This window comes from Monodon monoceros, unplaced genomic scaffold, assembly GCF_005190385.1.
Source record: "Monodon monoceros isolate NGI ecotype Baffin Bay Population unplaced genomic scaffold, NGI_Narwhal_1 Super_Scaffold_9, whole genome shotgun sequence".
In the NCBI taxonomy this organism is placed as follows: domain Eukaryota; kingdom Metazoa; phylum Chordata; class Mammalia; order Artiodactyla; family Monodontidae; genus Monodon; species Monodon monoceros.
Window position 1 is genome coordinate 17,632,847 of NW_021703786.1, and position 22,284 is coordinate 17,655,130.

Sequence of the window (22,284 nt, forward strand, 5' to 3'; positions counted from 1 at the left end):
CGGTCCGGTGGTTAAGGGTCCCCGTTCCCACTGCAGGGGGCACAGATTGGGTCCCCGGTTGGGGAACTAAGATCCTGCATATGCTGTGCAGCTCGGCCAAGAAAATAAAGGCCGATTAGGAAAATGAATAAAATTTACGGCCAAAAAAAAGGTCTCCCAGCTCTCTGCTCCTTAGTTCCTTTCTCCCACCCCCAGTTTTTTCTCTCTGCCTCATCCTTCCCCTCTCTTCCTTCAGTCTCCCTGCCCAGCCCAATGCTCACCCTCGGCAACGGGGACAAGCAGGACCAAAGACAAAATGAAGGCAAAATGCAGACTGGTGAGCTAAAACTACTTTAAACCTATTCAATTTTTAATCTATAACTAGGTCAAAGAAACCCAGTATATTCGTGAACAAGCATTGTACCAGCAGGCTCTAGAATTGACTCCCTTCCTCGTTTACCAGCCTGGGTGGTATGTGGCAGCAGTGTCAAAACACTTTACTATTAATCTGAAAAAGAATGAATATATGTATATGTATAACTGAATCACTATGCTGTACACCTGAAACTTAACAATGTAAATCAACTATACTCCAATAAAGTTTTTTAAAAAAGAATTAAATTTTAAAATCTATATGGGAGAGACTTCCCTGGTGGTCCAGTGGTTAAGACTTTGCCTCCCAAGGCAGGGGGTGCGGGTTCAATCCCTGGTCGGGGACCTAAGGTCCCACATTCCTTGCAGCCAAAAAAACAAAACATATAACAGAAGCAATATTGTAACAAGTTCAGTAAAGACTTTAAAAATGGTCCACATCAAAAAAAACTTTTAAAAAACAGCATTTTATTTATTTAAGATGGTAGAAAAAGGGGTGACCGAGGGTTACCAGCATCTGAGAAACCAACCCATGAGACTGTGAGAGTTCATGTATAACATATGTGTGTGCATCTTCTTCCAGACCTTCCATAGCTTTAATCAGATTCTTAAAGGAAGCCACTACCCAAAACAGTTAAGAATCTCTGGCCCATGATTTCCTCCCAAGACTTGCGAAGCCCCAGGGATTATCAAAGGTTTTCCAGGCACATCACTACAAGCAGTAAAGGTGCCTATTTCAGTGTCGATTTTTCAAATTAATAGCTATTTAAAATATTTAAAAATAACTCTGAAACAGAGTGTGTGTTGAGCAGAAGGCGCACACAGTGGCCAGACTCCAAGGCGCTCAGAAGCCCGCACACTCGCTGCACAGCCACTATCACCAACCGTCATCCAGCTGCAGCCATCCAGATCGTTGCGAGGTTCAAATTATCTTTAATCTTAGACCTTTATGGTTAATTTATACCCAGAATGGACAACTCGTTGAAAACAGGAAGCATAGGGAACGCAGAGGTTGGAAAATGTTAATGTGGAAGCATAAACATGACAGTCATTCTGTGCGTGTGTCAGGTCATTGATTCTCACTCCATTTCTGTGAAACAGTAGAAAACAAACACAGGACCAAATCAGGTGCAGGGAGATAGCGGCTTACTTAGGTTCCATTGTCCCATCATGGAAACAGAGCTAAAGACCTGCTGCTCAGCAGCACCTGGGAGCTTGTTAGATGTGCAGAATTTCAAGCCCCACAGTAGACTTAGTAAATCAATCTTTTTTTTTTTTTTTTTTGGCCGCGCTGGGCTTTCATTGCTGCGCGCAGGCTTTCTCTAGTTGCGGCGAGCGAGGGGCTACTCTTTGTTTCGGTGCACGGGCTTCTCAGTGCAGTGGCTTCTCTTGTTGCAGAGCCCCGGCTCTAGGCGTGCAGGCTTCAGTAGTTGCGACGCGTGGGCTCAGTAGTTGTGGCGCACGGGCTTAGTTGTTCCAGGAGATGTGGGATCTTGCTGGACCAGGGATCGAACCCGTGTCCCCTAGCATTGGCAGACGGATTCTTAACCACTGCGCCACCAGGGAAGTCCCTCAATCTTCACTTTAACAATCTTCATTAACAAAGTTTAAGAACCACCAGCTTGGACCATAAAATTAGCAGACCTCATAGAGTCATCTGCAAGCTGGTTAAAGAAAGACAGTAACGTTATGAGTTTAAATTTTTTATAAATGCATTTCCCATTACAGTTTCAGATATGCACTGAAATGCACAAAAACAGACCGTTGAAGAATGGAAAGCAACAGTTATGAGCTAAATATGAACTGATTGGTTAGTACCATGCGTCTCCAGATCATTCAAGCAGACAGCACCTGAAAATTATTTTTCTCCTAACATGCTGTTTTCATTTATGACACAGCAGCTCCTTTGTGAGTACCAGGTCACATCCATCCCTTGGTACATATCTCTATTTGCTTTTAGACCATTTATTTTGTTTAAAAATAATAATAATAAAGCTGATTCTATTGAAACGCAAAAAATAAATAAATAACATGGCAGTGGCTGAGAGGTGCAGAAACCTGGCTGTCACAGCAGTCAGCTGAGGTGCTTTTTACTGGTACCAAGCCTGAGCTCAGCCCTCAGAGCCTCAGGCCAGAACCCCTGGAGTGGCCCATGAGTGATCTCTCCATTCACCACTACCGAACCCTACCAGATCTGCAGGTCCTGTTCATCTGATTAAGGATGTCAAAAACAACGTTGGAGGAGAAAATACAAGGATGGCTATATCCAATGTGGCTTTTCATTTACTGGGACCAAAGACAGCGCCCATCTCTCACGTGCTATCTGTAATGTGCTTGCATAAGTAGCCTGAAACTCTCTTATATCACCCTCCGGGAAAAATAATACAAAGTTTATTAAAAAATATAAGGTGATCCATCCGTATGGACTACAGCTTTAAAAAAAATACATAATGAACTTTAAATCTGCATTTTAACACATATTTGTTCTCATAACCAAGCATGATGCAATATCACTTTTTAATTTGTCTAAAATCGTGCTTTTTCTTCTAATTAAATATAAACAATGTTCTGTCACTTTTTAATGGGAAAGTCAAATTTTATCTTTAAATGGTATGATTATTACAGATATTTTATTTCATTTTTATTTTTATTTTTTATTGAAGTATAGTTGATTTTCATCGTTGTGTAAATTTCTGCTGTATGGCAAAGTGACTCAGTTTTACATATATAAATACATTCTTCTTTATATTCTTTTCCATTATGGTTTATCACAGGATATTGAATATAGTTCCCTGTGCTATACAGTAGGACCTTGTTGTTTATCTATTCTATATGTAATACTTTGCAACTGATAACCTCCAACTCCCACTCCATCCCTCCCCCATCCCGCATCCCCCTTGGCAACCACAATCTGTTCTCTATGTCTGTGAGTTACAGATTATATTTTAAATTAAGCTTTAAAGAAGAACCTGTCATTACCAACCTCAAATAAATTATCTTTTCCTTAAAATGCCTGGCGTATACCTGTCATATGATGAAAATGATCTAAAATTCCCAAGCTGGTTCTCTAGGTTCTTGTGGTGGCTTGTGGTGGCTTATGGAATCTTAGTTCCCCACACACTCAGCAGTGGAAGTGGGGAGTCCTAACCACTGGACCGCCAGGGAATTCCTCTCTAGATTCTTTTTTTTTTTAATTTATTTTTATTTATTTATTTTATTTATTTTTGGCTGCATTGGGTCTTAGTCGAGGCATGTGGGATCTTTTATTGTGGCGCGAGGGCTTCTCTCTAGTTGTGGCCTGCGGGTTTTCTCTCTCTAGTTGAGGCATGGGAGCTCAGTAGTTGTGGCACGTGGGCTTAGTTGCCCTGCAGCATGCGGGATCTTAGTTCCCTGACCAGGGATCAAACGCACATCCCCTGCATTGTAAGGCAGATTCTTTACCACTGGACCACCAGGAAAGTCCCTCTAGATTTTTCGTATGAGAGTAAAAAGGATCATTGATACAAAAAATTGAGACTCGCTGAGAGAGATCTCAGATGCTTTGCTGCTGGAGGCGGGACAGAAGACACGGTGTGGGTGACTCTGAAAAGCTTTCCCGGGTTTATGACGGTGCCCAGGGGGCTCATGTAACCCAGGGTTTCTTAGCCTCAGCACTATTGATATTTGGGGCCAGGTAGTTATTGAGGGGAGGGAGAGGAGGTGGTCTGTCCCGTGTATCATAGAACGTTTAGCAGTATCTCTGACCTCTACGAATTAGATGCCAATAGCACTCCTTCCCCTACCCCACCTCCCCAGACAACCAGAACTGTCTCTAGACATTGCCAAATGCCCCTGGGGGCAAAATCATACCTCCCTTTTGAGACCCACTGATTTCTCCCATCCTTTCCCTCCTGCTCTACCAGATAGGCTAACCCTGCTCATTTTAAACTTCTCGTAGCGTGAGCCATTCATTCATTCAATAAGCATTTATTCAGCACCTAATATGTGCCAGATAGTCTTTGAGGCACTGGGGATATAGCGCTAAACAAAGATCCCTGCCCATGTGGAGTTTACACTCCAGTGGGGGAAGATGAACAAAACCAAACAAATGAATTAGATCCTTGTCCAGAAGGTGATAAGTGCTATGGAGAAAAAGAGAGCAGGAAAAGAGTGCCTCTCCCTGTCACACACTGAATGTGACTCCTTGCCTAAACACAGTGGAAATAATTTAGCTATTTGTACAGTGGTTGGCTTAGCATCTGACTCCCCAACTAGAATAGAAACTCCATGAGAAAAAGGTGTGGTTTGACTTGTTCGTTGCTGAACCCCCGCATGGTACAGCACCTGCACCAAGTAAGTACTCCGTAAATGTGAATGAATGAGCGAATGAATGAATGAACACAGCCAAGAGTTGGCAATGGGGTCTGGACATGGAAGAGAAGGTGTGTGTGGAAACAGCTTTAAGATCATGAACCCTGAAGTCATGACAGGGTGAGACCATCAAGGGAGAGAGAGGAAGGGTCCATACGATCCCTGTGGAACTCCTATATTTGGAAGGAATGGAAGGTTCAGGCAGGTAGAGAGGTTGAATGGTGCCTAGCAGGAGACCTTAAAGAAGCCCAGAGGGCTGGACTACAATGCCAAATGCTGCAGGAAACAATTGTAGGCAACTAGGAAACACCCAAGGCCAATGAGTTGGTGACCTTGAGAAGGGTCAGAAGCCCCTTTTCAAGGAGCAGTGTAGGGGGGTGGTGAAGAGGTGAGTGCATTGGATATACACTACTCCTCCTTAAAAATATATATTTTATTTGACTGTGAAAACGATATGCACTCACTGAAAAATTGGACAACAGCAAAAAGTAGGAAAAAGAAAACAGAAATCTATGTAATCCACTATGTGAAAATTTCCCTGTGTCCTTAACTGTTTTTCAAAAACACCATTATTGGGCTTCCCTGGTGGCGCAGTGATTGAGAGTCTGCCTGCCGATGCAGGGGACACGGGTTCGTGCCCCGGTCCGGGAAGGTCCCACGTGCCGCCCATGAGCTCACTCCCACGGCTGGGCCCATGAGCCACGGCCGCTGAACCTGCGCGTCCGGAGCCTGTGCTCCGCAACGGGAGAGGCCACAGCAGTGAGAGGCCTGCGTACCGCAAAAACAAAAACAAAAACCCAGTGAGATGACACTTTACTCAGTAGGATGGCTATAGTCAAAAAGACAAAAAATCACCATTTTTGGTGGAGGATGTGGAGAAATGGGAACCCTCATACATTGTTGGTGGGAATGTAAAATGGTACAGCCTCTGAAGAAAACAGTCTGTCAGTTCCTCAAAAAGTTGAACATAGACTTACTCTGTGATCCAGCCCTTCCACTCCTAGGTATATACCCAAGAGAGCTGAAGACATATGTTCACATAATACCTTGTACATAAATGTTCCTAGCAATCATTGTTCATAATAGCCAAAAAGTGGAAACAACCCAAATGTCCATCTGATCACGTTAATTGATGAATGAATAAATAAAATGTAGTATATCCACGCAATGCGATATAATTTGGCAAAAAAAGGAACGAAGTACTGGTACATGCTGTAACATGAGTAAATCTTGAAAACAATGCTAAGTGAAAGAAGCCAGACACAGAAGGCCACGGTTTGTATGATTCCATTTATGTGAAATGTCCAGACATATCCAGAGACAGAAAGTTGATGAGTGGTTGCCAGGGGAAAGGAGGAATGAGGAGGGACAGCAAAGGGGAACAGGGTTTCCTCTTGGGGTGATGAAAATGGTATTAAATAATGGTAATATTTGGGTAACTTTGTGAACATCCTGAAAGCCCCTGGATTGTATACTTTAAAAGAGTGAATGGTGTGATATGTGAAATATATCTCAAGAAATAGGTTATATGTATTTTTTTAATTGCATCCTTTCAAAGCTGGCTGGGTGAGCAAATTATGAGCAGGGAGTTTTGCTCTTGCCACATGGCATCACTTTGGCTGGTGAACACAAATGTCCTCTACCCTCTGCCAGGGATAGTGTAGAATGAGATGGGTTTATAAATGCAGGGGAACTTCAGTAAAGCCTGGAGAAATACACTGCCCCCTCTCCCTTCCCTGAAATAGCTTTTCACAATAGCCAAGTGAGGTTGCAGGTAAAACCAGCCATCAAAACCTCCTCCCATTTCTCCTTAGCCCCACTGTCCCTCCGACCAACCTCACTCAAAGACTGCCATACAGGGAGCAGGAAAGCAGCAAGGAAAGACTTTTATTTAATGCTTGTGAAATCAAACTGCCTAAGTTCAGATCTCAGTGGATGAGCCCTGTGTCCTGGGCAAATCACTGTGTTGACTCTGGGATTGATTTGATTGATTTGATTTTATCCTAGTTAGGAGCTGATAAGTTATTCTTTGATCAATGCCAGCAGAAGACAAAAGACTCCTGGGTCAGAGACAAATAACCTTATTACTTACAACCCAGCTAACAGCATGATTTGCATCAATTCCCCTCGCCCCTCAAACTCCACAGTTGGTGACACAATATGGACCCAGATGGATGCTTTGTGGGCAGTAGTTGCAGCTGAGGAACGCTGAGCTTGGGGAATCTCCCTACTCCCATCGGGAGATCAAGAACCTCATCCTTCAAGGTTACTCACTCCAAAGACATCTCCGAGACATGGCCCAGGTGAAGAGTGGTCATAACCTTGCATTCTTGGCCTCCTCAGCAAGAACATTCAGGGATGCTCAAGGTCCATAGTGGACCTTCATTGCTTCATTGCTTCTCCCAACAATCACCAGCTCTTTCTGTGCGTTCGTTTCTTCAGCTATAAACTAGGGAGAAGAGTGTTACCCTCCTTGTGGGGTTGTGGTAGGGATTAGAAGACATAATGCATGTAAAGTGCTTACCATGGAGGTCTGGTCATAGAAATGCTCCCTAAATTTTAATCACCATCATTCTGGGAAGAGGGAGGGGAAATGTGTTATAGATGTCAGGAGGCTTTCATGGAGGAGAGCTTCAAGGTCCAGGGAAATAGACAAGGTTCCCCAGCTTACATCGCCCCCAACCACCTGTGGTACCTTAAGCTCGCATCATACTGTCTCTCCTTCAAGAGAAAAGGCATGAAGACCCTCTTGATCAACACTGTGTCCCCAGGGTCAGCACAGTGCCTGGCACTAAGTGAGAACTTAGAGAATTTTTGTTGAAGAAACAGATGAATGCATGAATGAATGAGTGAATGAATGAAAAAGTGAAGGTACAAGGTCTCTAAACAGGCAGGAGGGTCTGGGATGAAGGACCCTGGGAGGGGGGTTGATCTTGAACGGGGCTATGTCCCCTCTAGTAACGGCAGAAAGGAGAAAAGGATGGAAGGCAGGGATTTCCCTGGTGGTCCAGTGGTTAAGACTCCACACTTACACTTTAGGGGCACAAGTTCGATCCCTGGTTGGGGAACTAAGATACCAAGGGGCCTAAAAAAAATAAAAAATAAAGGATGGAAGGCAGACTTGGACAACCTTGGTCATGGTGGAGAGATGGGGGCTGATGTCAGATGACTTTGAGAGTGAAGGGAGAGATGATTCACAAGGTTGCCAGGCAACAGCCCAGCTGCGGACTATTAATCTGTAATGGAATCAACTGGCCACTTTCAGGAGCTTTCCTGTTTGCAGGGAGAGGAAGACAGAGACTAAGGGGTAGCGGCATCCTCTGCCAGGAACTGGGGACCCGCCTGGCAGGTTCTGAAACAGGACAAGGGCAGTAATCCAGATGCACCACACACGGCTGAAATGACAAACCCTGTGACCCAGGCTGGGGAGGAAAGTGAAACCGGGAAGGGTAGGTGGGTTGTGAGGACCCAGACGGGGTTGGGGAACTGGAGGTCCCAGCAAAGGTAAATTCAGCAGGCGCTGGGCTTCAGAAGAAAGGGTAGAACAGGAGGCTGTGGGCGAGGAGAGGCTGCAGTAGCCGGAGACCAAGAAGACGGACCAGGTTCACAGCTCAGCCGCCTCGCCTCCTCCCCGTGGGGTCTGGGGTAAGCGACTCAACCTGGCCGACCACCCCTAAAATGTACCTGAGGAAAGAGTCCTCTCACATTAGTACTTTTAGAATTATTTTCCCATTTAAAAACACTGTCGGTGGGACTTCCCTGGTGGTCCAGTGGTTAAGACTCCACACTCCTGATGCAGTGGGCCCGGGTTCGATCCCTGGTCGGGGAACAGATCCCGTGGGCCGCAACTGAGACCTGGCGCAGCCAAATAAATACTTTAAAAATAAAAACACTGTCGAAGAAGTGGGGGGGGAACTTCCCTGGCAGTCCAGTGTTTAAGACTCCGCGTTTCCACTGCAGGGGGCGCGGGTTCGGTCCCTGGTTGGGGAACTAAGATCCCGTAAGCCACGCAGCACAGCCAAAAAAAAAGAGAGACAGAGAGAAAGAAGGTGAGAGGCAGGGCCAGGGAGAGAAGGCTGGGATGGGAGCACCTCTGCTCTCTCCTCTCCGCCGGGCCTGTCACCTGCCCTTGAGGTTGGCTGGTGGCCTCTCCAGTTCAGCCTGAGGGCATCATACGGGCTGTCCTCTTGGCTCTGCTACCTTATGACCTTCGGACAGCAGGTGAGGCTAGAAGTCGTGAACCCACCTCCCTCTCCCCAGCCCCAGCCCCAGCCCTGGGAGGAACCGTGGATGCCCATGTGGATATGAACGGCACCCAGGTGTCACTGTTTGTCCCAGCACCTTCACACCCTCCAAGGCCCCGTTGCCTGGGGCGGGGTGACTGAGTCACCGTCAACCTCTCCCTTTTTCCATATCAATAACTGATTAGGGAGCCAAGGCACTGCCTTCCTGACAGCAGCTCATCAGAGGTCTCCCAAGGCCAGTCCTGACAGCAGGGAGCGTAGCTGGGGCGAGGGGCGGGGGACGTGGTGGCAGCGGAGTCCAGGGAAGCTTTTCCCCTTGACAGGGAACCATCACTTTTGTCTATTTTATGTGTCCCCCCTCCTCAAGAATCTAAACTCCACCAAAGCAATGAGAGGGCCGGTCACAGTCACCTCTTATCCCCAGGGCCTCATCCAGACTGTGGTTTACAGCACATGCTCGATAACTGGAACAAAAATGGACTAGATGGACAGTCAGATGTCCTGACAAACATCTCCCTTAATTGCACTGGAAAAATCACCCGCGAACTCACTCAGGGTCCGTTCTCACTGACAGAAGCCTTCAAAAGGCTGGAACTCCTTGGATTCATTTTCTAGTGTTGCCATAATAAATTACCACAAACTTAGAAGCTTAAAACAACGCAAATTCATTCCCTCACAGTTCTGTAGGTCAGGAGTCCAGGTATAGCATGGCCCACTGGGCTGAAATCAAGGTGCTGCCAGGGCTGCATTCCTTTCTGGAGGTGCCAGGGACAAATCCAAGTTCAAATTCATCCAGGTTGTTGGCTGAATTCAGTTCTTTGCGGTCATGGGGCTGAAATCCCTGTTCCTTGCTGGTGGTCAGGGGGAACCACTTCACTCCTTAAGGTCACCTGCATCCCTCATCTCGCTGCCCCCCACCCGCCTTCAGACCAGCCAAGGCTGGTCCTTCTCATTCTTCAAATCTCTGTTTCATCCTTCAGACACATCACTTCTGCCTCTGGCCGTGGAGCGCTCTCTGTTTTTAAGAACTCATCTGATTAAATTGGGCCCACTCAGACCATCCAGGGTAAACTTCCTATTTTAAAGTTTGTAACCTTAGTCGCATGTGCAACATCTCTTTTGCCATGCACTGTCACATCTTCACAGGTCCCAGAGTTTCCAGCCCAGCTCTCCTTGGTCAGTCATGTAAACTCAGGACCGTGTATGCAAAACGTGTGCATAGATCTTGTCACATTCCCCCTTCACCACAGCCCTGTGAGGTAGGAATGAGTGAGTCCCATTTCACAGATGAGGCTAACTGAGACCCAGAGAGACTAAGGGGAGAAGATGCAAACAAATTAGATGCCCACGATATTCTGGGCAGCTTGCTTTATGTACATCATCTTCAAGACTCCTCTCCAAGTTACTTCCTTTGTTTCCTGGGGGGATAAAACAGCCATCTGCCCCAAACTGGAAAAGGACAAAGCCAGGAAACCCTTCCCTTTGCCATCAGACTAGCTCCCCTTGTGAGGAGAACATGCAGTTTCTGTGACTGTGAGCGCCCCCCGCCCCCGCCACCCGCAGGCCCGCCAACGCCCACCAGCAGCAGCCGTCTTCCACCATCACCTATTGCATGGGAGTACCTGCTTCTGTTTTGTGCAGTGGCCACCCCTCCAGTAGCCAGCCTGCAGAAGAACAACCAAAGGAGCATAACCCCCTCCTCAGCAGAAATCAAGTCTTGGGCCCTATACAACCAGGGCTCTGCTGTAAGCTTATAATTTCCTGTTACCACAGCAACGCAAACGCCTCTATTCCCCTAGCACGTGAGCAGAGCTGCTCCCCACCCCACCTTTTCTCCCAAGCCCCCTCAAAGTCCCTTCCATCTCTGAGATTCTGTGATTCGATTAATTATCAACAATGCCTGCCCCGTTTTTGTCATTTTCATTTATTTCATCTGCTGAGTCCCTGAGTCCTGCTCCGGATGTGAGTGGTTATTTATCAGAACGTTTGGCCACTGGTTGCCATGGACACTTCACAGCCTGCTTCTTTCATCGCCTGCTCATTTTCAGCAAGTCTGGCTGTGAGCGTGGGTACCACGGCCCCTTATGATACCCAGGGGCATCAAAACTCCCCCAGACAAGGAGGGGCCCTGACGACACATGAACAAGAGCTAAATCTCTAGCCCCAACCGTGGAAAAATCAAACACAGCCTAGAGCTAGTCATATCCACCCAAACCAGGTCGATGCAGCAGTTTATCAAATAAGTTGACCAAACGCACCCTTTGGTTTTCTGGTACATTCGGGCAAACGCTTTAGTCTCTTTGCTAACCATTTAAAGATGTATTTTGATATTGAAAAGTGCAGATTACTGTCTTGCTTTGCAAACAAAATGAGGGAGCCTGGAAGTGCAGGAACCTCAAGGAGCTGGCTTTGATGGGGGATGCAAGGGGTGGGGGAGGAGGGACAGACCCGAGAGATGATGGGGAACCCCAAGCTAAACCCAGCCCAGCGTAGAGGGCGTCAAAGGCATCAGAAGGGGGACGCTCAGGGTTTTCCAGGTAAGGGAGGTGAAGGGGCTTCAGAGGCAACCAGGACGCAGCCACTAGGCAGAGAAAGCGGGGCCATCAGCCCACGGCCCATTGCTCCTGATAACTATGACACGTCCTGTTTGCAGAGCCCAACAGAGGGGACAGGGGATCAATACATCACTCCACATTCACACACTCCCTGCTCTTCAAACATGAACATATCGGGAAATAGGCTTCCTCTGAATCTAAGGTCACTCGGTCCATCCAACTGGGATGTGGTCCAAGGAATGATCACCAGGCTGCTGACCCCAAGGACATGGCAGGGGGCTCTGTCCTGAGCCCAGGGAGCCTGTCTCCCGCCTGATATGCCCAGCTGAAGAATTGCCCCCACTCTGCTCCTGCCCCTCTCTGTGAAGTTCAACTCGCCTTCCCTTCCCCCACATCTGGACAGCTGACTAAATGACAGGGCGGGGCGGGGCTGAGGTACCTGTGCCCATCCTTATTCCTCTGCAGTGGGGAGCCTGGCCTCCTGGGGGAGGAGGGCTTGGGAGGGCCCTTGAGGGTTTATAAGTCAGGCCGGAGCGCCCAGCAGAGCAGAGAACTGAGGCACCAGGCCAACAGCAGCGACACGCATCTCCCAACTCTGCAGGTGAGAGCACCCAGGAAGGGAGGGGAGAAGCTGGGAGGAGGGTTGATGGGACCCCTGCCCTCAGCCAGTTAGCAGCCTCACATTTCAGTGTCTCCAGGGCTGGGAGCCTTCCCTTAGCCCTTAGCTGGGTTAGGTCTCAGCTCTAGGACCCACCCTGGCATCCCAGCCCTTGCCTTCGAGCTGCCCTGCTGCCTCAACCAGGGCCCTTCCCTGACCCCCTGACTCCATGCTCACCCCAGCCCTGCGGGGTGAGGATGAAGACTATTCTCCCATCTCTCAGGGGAGAAAACTGAGGCCCAGAGAGAGATGTGACTTGCCCAAAGTCACACAAATTGGGCAGGGTTGGAACTGGAACCTACAGCTCCTAGACCCATCTCAAGCTCTTTCCTAGACCAGCACTGTTTCATGGAACTTTCCATGTTGGTGGTAACATTCCACAGCCTCACTGTCCAATACGGTATCCGCCAGCCACATGTACACTAAAAATGTGGCTTGTGCAAGAAAGGAATTTGTGTGTGTGTGTGTGTGTGTGTGGCCACCCAGCATGTGGGATCTTTGCTCCCCGACCAGGGATTGAACCCATGCCCCCTGCAGAGGAAGCACGGAGTCTTAACCACTGGACCGCCAGGGAAGTCCCAGGAATTTTTAACTTTTATTAATTTAAATGTAAAGAGCCACATGTGGCTGGTGGCTACCATGTTGGACAGCATCACTCTAGATCACTGGTTTTTCAGGTTTGTTTCTTTAGCAGCAGAACCCTTTCTCTTCCAAAAGAAATCTAACAGAGAAAACAGAAGAAACCAGTAATTTATTAATACAAATGTGTTCTTCGAAGGCAACATGTTTATTATTTACTTCCGATAAATTTTAGATTCGTTTGAGGGTCCAGTTTATTTCTGTATTCTGGTTTCCCCAAACTTGGTTCACCTTGACACACAGCTGCAAATGGTGACAGTTTCAGTTTGTTTGTTTGTTTGTTAACTGCTAGATTATAATCAGAGGATAGTCCTCAGGTAAGTGAAAATGGCAGGAGAACCTTTCCTCCGAAGGCTGCACAAAAACAGGGTGACCCCACTACACAGTGAATGTGCTGGTTGGCTGCATAGAGAGGCATGAGCAGCTGAGTGTGTGTATCCCATTCCTATTACTATTTAAAAGTTCACTTTCAGGGCTTCCCTGGTAGCGCAGTGGTTGAGAGTCCGCCTGCCGGTGCAGGGGACACGGGTTCGTGCCCCGGTCCGGGAGGATCCCACATGCCTCGGAGCGGCTGGGCCCGTGGGCCATGGCCGCTGGGCCTGCATGTCCGGAGCCTGTGCTCTGCAACGGGAGAGGCCACAACAGTGAGAGGCCCGCGTACCGCAAAAAAAAAAAAAAAAAAGTTCACTTTCAGTTGCAAGACTTAAGCATTACAGAACCGCTCACGTGGCCTCAAATTCTTCAGAACAGTTTAGAAACCATTGTTCTGGGTTTTAAATTCCTCCGAGAGAAACAGTCACTGTAACTAGGGTAGGTAAGGAGCAAAGGGGCAAGGCTTGAGGTTGGGAGTTAGGGGAGGATCTGGCAGGACCTGGAGGAACAGACCACAACCCCACGCAGAATTGCAGATCCGTCAGCAGGGAGGGTCCTGGCCCTGCCTCTGGGTGCCTGGACAGCCCCACCTTTAAGCTCAACCCCTCTCTCCTTTGCAGACAAGATGCAGCGACTGTGTGCGTATGTGCTGATCTTGGTGCTGGCTCTGGCCACCTTCTCTGAAGCTACCTGGAAGCCCCGCTCCCACCTGCAAGACGCACCCTTGGGTCCAGGGGCCAATAGGGACCAGGAGCCACGTGGGCTGGGCCGGCTGGGCCCAGCCTCTCACCACCGAAGGCAGCTGGGGCTCCAGGGTCCCTCACACTTGGTAGCAGGTAGGAGCTGCTGCTAACACTCCCTACTTGCCTCGCCCAGCCTGGTTTAGCCAAGGTCCCCCCAGGCTGGCCCTGGCTTCAGTCTCCAGAGGCTAGGCATCCTTCCCCCATCCTCACCTCCTCTCCCACCTCTGACCCTCAGACCTGTCCAAGAAGCAGGGACCATGGGTGGAAGAAGAAGAAGAAGCATATGGCTGGATGGACTTCGGCCGCCGCAGTGCCGAGGAAGGGGACCTAGGTCCCTAGAGCCAAGCTTGAGAGCCCAGCCACCTCCCAGCCCAGCCTAGCCCAGCCCCATGAAACATAAATCGAAATAAACTAGCTTCCAATGAATGGATCACATTGTGTCAAGTGTCACGGGGCAGGGAATGGGGGTGGCTGCGGCAGAGTTGAGACAGGGAGGAGGGTTGAGCACGCCCCTAGGGGCAGGGATACTAGCTAAGTCTCCTGGGTGTCCCCAGAGCTTAACGTTGAACAAGACTCTATAGTGTGGATGGGAGAATAGATGGTGTTATCGCAACCAGAGTGAGCCCTCTAAAAGAGAAATCAATCATGCCACTCCAGAGTCAACCCCCCAGTGCTTTCCGTTGCACTTAGAATAAAACCTAAGCTCCTGGGGACTTCCCTGGCGGTCCAGTGGTTAAGACTCCACGCTTCCACTGCAGGGAGCACGGGTTGGATCACTGATTGGGGAACTAAGATCCCCGCATGCCGCATGGCCCAGCCAGAAAAACAAAACAAAAACAAACAAAAAAACCAACGTGGGCTCCTTGCCATAGCCCTAAGACCTAGCCCTGCTGTCCTCTTCCACCTCATGGGTGCCAAATTCCTTCCTCCTTCCTCTTCCTTCCTGCTACTCAAGCGCACCATGCTCTTTCCTGCCCTGAACCTTTGTCCTCGCTGTTCCCTGTGCGTGGAATGCATTTCCTGGGCACAAACGTGGCCAGCTCCTCTTTTTCTCTTGGGTCTTGGTTGAAAGGCCTCTTCCTGAGAGACCTGCCCTTTCTGCTCCTCGCACGCAGCCCCCAATAGTCTTTCATCACAGCATAGCACCGTCTGCAGAGCGCATTTCACAATCTGTAGTTGCTTTGTTTGCCAGTTTATTGTCTGCCTCCCCAGGCAGAAGGGAAACTCTGTATGGGTGGGGACTACGTGTCCTTCTTCCCTGCTGTATCCCTAGTGCCAAGAACAGGAGATACCCCATAAATATTTATCAAATAGGGGACTTCCCTGGTGGTCCAGTGGTAAAGAATCTGCCTTATAATGCAGGGGATGCAGGTTTGATCCCCGGTCAGGAAACTAGGATCCCACATGCCGCGGGGCAACTAAACCCGCATGCCTCAACTATTGAGTTCGTGTGTCTCAACGAGAGAGCCCGCGTGTCACAAACTACAGAGCCCACGCGCTCTGGAACCCGCGCCACAACTAGAGAAGAGAAAAATCCACGCACCACAACTAGAGAAGAGAAAATCCACACGCCACAACTAGAGAGAGGCCTGAGCGCCACAACGAGGGGTCCCGTGTGCTGCAACTAAGACCCAACACAGCCAAAAATGAATTAAATAAATAAATAATTTAAAAAGTCTGTATCAAATGGATAGGCGCGTGGCCAGCACACACACTTGGCGTTTTGCTCGTATTCCTTTACTGTTCCTGTGCCTGTCACAGCATCCTATCCCAGGCACCTGCTACTCGCCACCTGAGGGCTTTCAGAACGCAAGGCAGGCTGGAATTTCTGGGGAGTCCGTACCTCCAGAAGCATCTGTCAGTCAATGACAGATTAGAGTTGGAGAATAACTACCCCAGCTCCCTCACCTGGGGCGGGGTAACACTGAGGTATGTGCTACTCTGTCTCCCAGAGGTCCCCAGTAGCACTGAGCCCTAGTTACCCACAACAGTAACCTGCTCAACGATCTCCTTTATCGGCTCCCTTCCCTTCCCTGTCTCACATCCTTAGGCTGCTACAGGTATTTCTTGCGATCACCGGCCAAATAAACTACTTGCATTCCAGTCCCTATCTCCAAGTCTGCACCTGGGGGAACGCATCCTAAGACAGTGGGTACTAGAAGCGGTTATAGGAAGTCAGACCCCCATGATGGGATGCTGGGATTTGGTCCTGCACCGGCCAGACCCCACTGCTGTGCTAAGAGGGGTGTTGATAACACCTGAAGCGTCACAGTCACCTGTGGATTCTCTCATCTTACATCACAATTCCATTCTAGCAATGGAATGGGTCTTCACTGCTGCCTCTCTGAGCCTGTTGTCTCCTTCCTCAATACTGTGCTGAGGCAATTCAGACATCTTCGGTTCAATTGCTGTATGCTGTTGTTTTGTCTGTCAAGGAGTCATTGCCAGCGAGTCATTTGGCTTCAGGTGTCTTTGCCAGGAAGTTAAATCCTGAGTCATAGGAGGGTAGGCATCCTTGTCTCCCATATCAATAAACTCCTCTCCCCTGGGAATTCCCTGGCCATCCAGTGGTTAGGACTCCACATTTTCACTGCCGAGAGCCTGGGTTCAATCCCTGGTCGGGGAGCTAAGATCCCGCAAGCCGGGCGGTGTGGCCAAAATAAAATAAAATAAAATAAACTCTCCCCTAGCCAGTCATTCTCCAGCTCACCCTCCTGGGTCTACCAACCTCAAAAATCCACTCCTATATTTGTTGTCCTGGTCCCTGCTGGTACCAGGTCATTCAGCTCCTGCAGCATTTGGCAGAGAATAATCCCTCTCTTCTCTTATCTGGAACAGTACTTCTCCACATGCTAAGACCTGGACGTTAGCTTGTGCTTTAGAAACGCCTAAGGGTGGCAGGGGCAAATCTTGAGAAGCATCATTTCAGGAGGCATCTGCCTCAAGGAGGTCTTTGCAGCCTCCAGGTAAAGGGAAGCTGCTCCCCTCTGGCAAAGTAGAGGCCCTTCTTCCAGCCCAGAGGATTCCAGGAAACCGGGAGTTCAAGATTCTTTTACTTTTTTTTTTTTAATTGAAGTATAGTTGATTGACAACGTTGTGTTAGCTTCTGGTGTACAGCAAAATGATTCAGTTATACATATGTATACATATTCTTTTTCATATTCTTTTCCATTATGGTTTATTACAAGATATTGAATATAGTTCCCTGTGCTTTACAGCAGGCCCTTGTTGTTTATCTATTTTATATGTAATAGTGTGTATCTGCTAATCCCAAACTCCTAATTTATCCCACCCCCTTTCCCCTTTGATAACCATAAGTTTTTTTTTTTTGTTTTTTTTGTTTTTTGCGGTACACGGGCCTCTCACGTGGGATCTTCCCGGACCGGGGCACAAACCCGTGTCCCCTGCCTCGGCAGGCAGACTCTCAACCACTGCGCCACCAGGGAAGCCCTTCTTTTCTTTTTTAAATGGGGGAGGGGATTTATTTGTTTGTTTGTTTGTTTGTTTTGGCCTTGGGACGCAAGGCTTGCAGGATCCTAATTCCCCGGCCAGAGATCAAACCCGGGTCACGGCAGTGAAAGTGCCGAGTCTTAACCACTGGGAATTCCCCATAAATTTGTTTTCTATGTCTGTGAGTCTGTTTCTGTTTTGTAGACAGGTTCGTGTCATTTTTTTCTTAATTAATTAATTTATTTTTGGCTGAGTTGGGTCTTCATTGCTGAGTGCGGGCTTTCTCTAGTTGCAGTGAGCGGGGGCTACTCTTCGTTGCGGTGGGTAGGCTTCTCATTGCGGTGGCTTCTCTTGTTGCGGAGCACGGGCTCTAGGCGCACAGGCTTCAGTAGTTGTGGCTTGCAGGCTCTAGAGTGCAGGCTCAGTAGTTGTGGCTCACAGGCTTAGTTGCTCCGTGGCATGTGGGATCTTCCTGGACCAGAGCTCGAACCCATGTTCCCCACATTGGCAGGCAGATTCTTAACCCCTGCACCACCAAGGAAGTCCCTGTGTCATATTTTAGATTCCACATGTAAGTGATATCTTTTGGTACTTGTCTTTCTCTGACGTCCTTCACTTAGTATGATAATCTCTAGGTCCATCCATGTTGCTACAAATGGCATTACTTCATTCTTTCTATGGCTGGGTAGTATTCCATTGTATATATGTACCACATCTTCTTTATCCATTCATCTGTCGATGGACATTTAGGTTGCTTCCATGTCTTGGCTATTGTAAATAGTTCTGGTATGAACATAGGGGTGCATGTATCTTTTCAAATTAGAGTTTTGCCCACATATATGCCCAGGAGTGGGATTGCTGGGTCATACGGCAACTCTATTTTTAGCTTTTTAAGGAACCTCCACACTGCTTTCCATAGTGGCTGTACCAATTTACATTCCCACCAACAGTGTAGGAGGATTGGGAGTTCAAGATTCTTAAGGGCAGGGCTTCCCTGGTGGCGCAGTGGTTGAGAGTCCGCCTGCCGATGCAGGGGACACGGGTTCGTGCCCCGGTCCGGGAAGATCCCACATGCCGCGGAGCGGCTGGGGCCGTGAGCCATGGCCACGGAGCCTGCGCGTCCGGAGCCTGTGCTCCACAACAGCGTACCGCAAAAAAAAAAAGATTTTTAAGGGCATCTCCTCAAATGTTCCACCCATGGGTGTCATTCTAGGACATCCTTTCATTCTAGGACTTCAGCAGAGGAGACTTTTGGGGTGCTGCTTTCAGCCTCCTTTGTTACTCTGCACTCTTACTATCAGGTCTTGGTCCTGATTTCCAATGCAATCTTCCCTTTGTTGCAATGGAGGCCATTTGACTTTCATACCATATCCTGAGTGAATGGTTGGCTGACCTGAGCCTAACATTTTCCTCCTTTAGAGATTCTCTGATGATTAACAATAGCCAAGCCACTCCACAGTCATAATAATCATTGCTCTTATCTCTCAAGTGCTGAAGCAATTGATAAGCCAATGGACCCTCATCCACCGGGATCCCATCCTAATTCACTACAGATAAGAATCTCAGTAATTGTGAAGGACCTACTGTATAGCACAAGGAACTCTGCTCAATACTCTGCAATAAACAGGAAAAGAATTTGAAAAATAATAGATACATGTACATGTATAACTGAATCACTTTGCTGTACACCTAAAACTAACACAACATTGTTAATCAAATATACTCCAATATAAAATAAAAATTTTTTAAAAGGAATCTCAGTAATTATGATGCTACAGATCCCACAGTGCTAGAAATATCTGTGTTGGACAAGAATTTCATGTGAAGTCTCTGGGAAGTCCCAATAAGAGAAGTGCAGTGCAGACCCCTAAGGCTGGCAAACTTTTTTTAAAGGGCCAGATGGAAAATATTTTAGGCTTTGCAGGCCAAGAGGCAAAATCAAGGACATTGCATAGGTACTCAAATAACCATTTAAAGTGTACCCATTTAAACTATAAAAAACATTCTTAGCTTGCAGGCCAAACAAAAACAGGTGATGGGCCAGATTTGACCCACGGGTCATAGTTTGCTGACCCCTGTTCTAGAGTCAAGGGCATGCTATCTACAGAAGAGAATTATTTACTGTTAAAAAAGCCACTCCCAGCATGCTACTGGGCCCTAGTAGGGAATGAGCACTTGGCCACTGGACATTAAGTTACTATGCAACCAGAGTTGCCCACCATGAGCTGGGTGTTTTCAGACTCATCACGTCATAAGGTTGGATGGGCCAAGCAGTGATTCAGTTTAGGATGAAATGGTACACTTGAGACTGGGCCTGAGGAAGGCCAGAGGGCACAAACAAGTTAGTCAGTCACCCACATCCCCAGGCCACCTACATCTACTTCACCAGCGCCTCTTCCTCGGCTTACCCCTATAGCCTCACTGGAGTTTCCCTATGGCCAGCTCATACAGGAGGAAAAATTCAGGCCTGGTTCACGACGGGGTAGACTTGATAAGCTGGTAAAAACTGAAAATGAACTGCTGCTGAACCATGGCTCACTCTGGGTGGCCCTGGAATACGGTGGTGAAGGGCAGCCTTTCAGGTGGGTAGAGCTTCACGTTCTGGACCTGGGCATCCACTTGGCATGGAGGGAGAAGCGGTTTGGGGGAAGAACACACACAGACCTCCGGGCAGCAGCAGATCGGTCAGGGGACATGCAAGAGAAAGACTAGAAATTCCGAAACGAAGACATCTGGGAAAGAGGCAAGTAGATAGATCCATGGAGGGTGGCACAGGGCCTGTGGACTTTCGTGTCTCACACCAGTGCCCACCCGAGAGCATCCACTGAAACGACCAGGTGGTCAGGATGTCTCACCCAATGGAGGTCAGCTAGGTGCAGTCTTTGGCCACTCCCGACTTGCACTATGGGCCCATGAATAAAGTGACCATGGTGCCAGAGACAGAGGTCAGGCATGGAATCGATAGTCAATCCAGCTACTACCTCTGCTGCACTTCTGACTTGTGAGCAGCAGATGCCATTTCTGAGTCCTGGCTATGGGACCACGCCCTTAGGGGACCAACAAGCCACTCGGTAAATTGATTCCATCAGACACCTTCCACCCTAGAAGGGGCATTGAACCATCCTGGTGGGGAGTGGTTCACGTTCGGAATGTAGACTTTCCCTTCTGCCCGCAGCGCCTCCCCCAGCACTACAGGACGACAGAGCATCTAAGGACGTACAGTGTGTGACATGTCATCACAGGATCCCATAAAACATGACCTCATATCACCTCACACGGGTCAGAATGGCCGTCATCCAAAACTCTACAAACAAGAAATGCTGGAGAGGGTGTGGAGAAGAGGGAACCCTCTTGCACTGTTGGTGGGAATGTGAATTGGTACAGCCACTATGGAGAACAGTATGGAGTTTCCTTAAAAAACTAAAAATAGAACTACCATATGACCCAGCAATCCCACTACTGGGCATATACCCTGAGAAAACCATAATTCAAAAAGAGTCATGTACCACAATGTTCATTGCAGCTCTATTTACAATAGCCAGGACATGGAAGCAACCTAAGTGTCCATCGACAGATGAATGGATAAAGAAGATGTGGCACATATATACAATGGAATATTACTCAGCCATAAAAAGAAATGAAACTGAGTTATTTGTAGTGAGGTGGATGGACCTAGAGTCTGTCATACAGAGCAAAGAAAGTCAGAAAGACAAAAACAAATACCGTACGCTAACACATATATATGGAATCTAAAAAAAAAAAAAAAAAGGTTCTGATGAACCTAGGGGCAGGACAGGAATAAAGACACAGATGTAGAGAATGGACTTGAGGACACGGGGAGGGGAAGGGTAAGCTGGGACGAAGTGAGAGAGTAGCATTGACATATATACACTACCAAATGTAAAATAGCTAGTGGGAAGCAGCCACATAGCACAGGGAGATCAGCTCGGTGCTTTGTGTCCACCCAGAGGGGTGGGATAGGGAGGGTGGGAGGGAGATGCTAGATGCAGGGGATATGGGGATATATGCATATATATAGCTGATTCACTTTGTTGTACAACAGAAACTAACACAACATTGTAAAGCAATTATACTCCAATAAAGATCTTAAGTAAAAAAAAAATAAAAAAATAAAAAAACAGGACCTCAGACAAGGGACCTGCTTTATAGTGAAGGAGGTGCAGCAATGAGCATATGACCATGGGATCCACTTGTCCTACCAGACACCATGTGACCCAGAGACCGCAGGCCTAAAAGAATGTCGGAATTAAAGGCGCAGCTAAGGCATTAACTTGGGGATGCACCCTGGAGGGTGGGGTGAAGGATATACTTTGAGCCAGAGGTTCTCAAACAATGCTTTGTCCCTGACAGCCAGAACACCTGGGTCCGGGAACCTAGGGGGAGAGTGGAAGTGGTCCCTATGACCAACATTGCCAGTGGCCCACCTCAGAAATTTGTACTTCCCATCCCCACAACTCTAGACACTCCTGGACTAGAAATCCTGGTTCCCGGGGAAAGATGCTTCCACCAGGGAGAACAGTAAAAGTTCTCCTAAATCTAAAGTTATAGGGGCTTGTGAATTCCCTGGTGGTCCGGTGGTTAGCACCCTGTGCTCCCACTACAGGGGGCCCAGTTTCGATCCCTAGTCAGGGAACTAAGATCTTGCAAGCCACACAGTGCGGCCAAAAACAAAAAAAGCAAAAAAACAAAAAAAGAAAGAAAAAGAAAAAAACGTTATAGAGGCTGCCTGGCCATTTTTGGTTCATGTCATTAGACCATCAGGCAAAGAAAGGCCAATTATTAGCAGGGGTTACTGATTCTGATTAACATGAGGGGTTAGGATCATTGCCTCATAGTGGGGACAGGAAGGAGTATTCAGGGTCTGGAACTCAGGGGGATTCACTGAGGAGAGTCTTGGGACT

General features: G+C 48.0%; 1 protein-coding gene across 1 annotated transcript; it reads left to right on the forward strand.

Moving 5' to 3' along the window:
* The first annotated feature begins 123 nt into the window (after window positions 1-123).
* GAST (gastrin) lies at window positions 124-14,336 on the forward strand. Its single transcript, XM_029210653.1, has 3 exons — window positions 124-316; window positions 13,790-14,005; window positions 14,148-14,336. Exons 1-3 carry the CDS (start codon window positions 124-126, stop codon window positions 14,249-14,251), a joined length of 513 nt encoding a protein of 170 aa, XP_029066486.1. The 3' UTR covers window positions 14,252-14,336.
* Window positions 14,337-22,284: the final 7,948 nt, after the last annotated feature.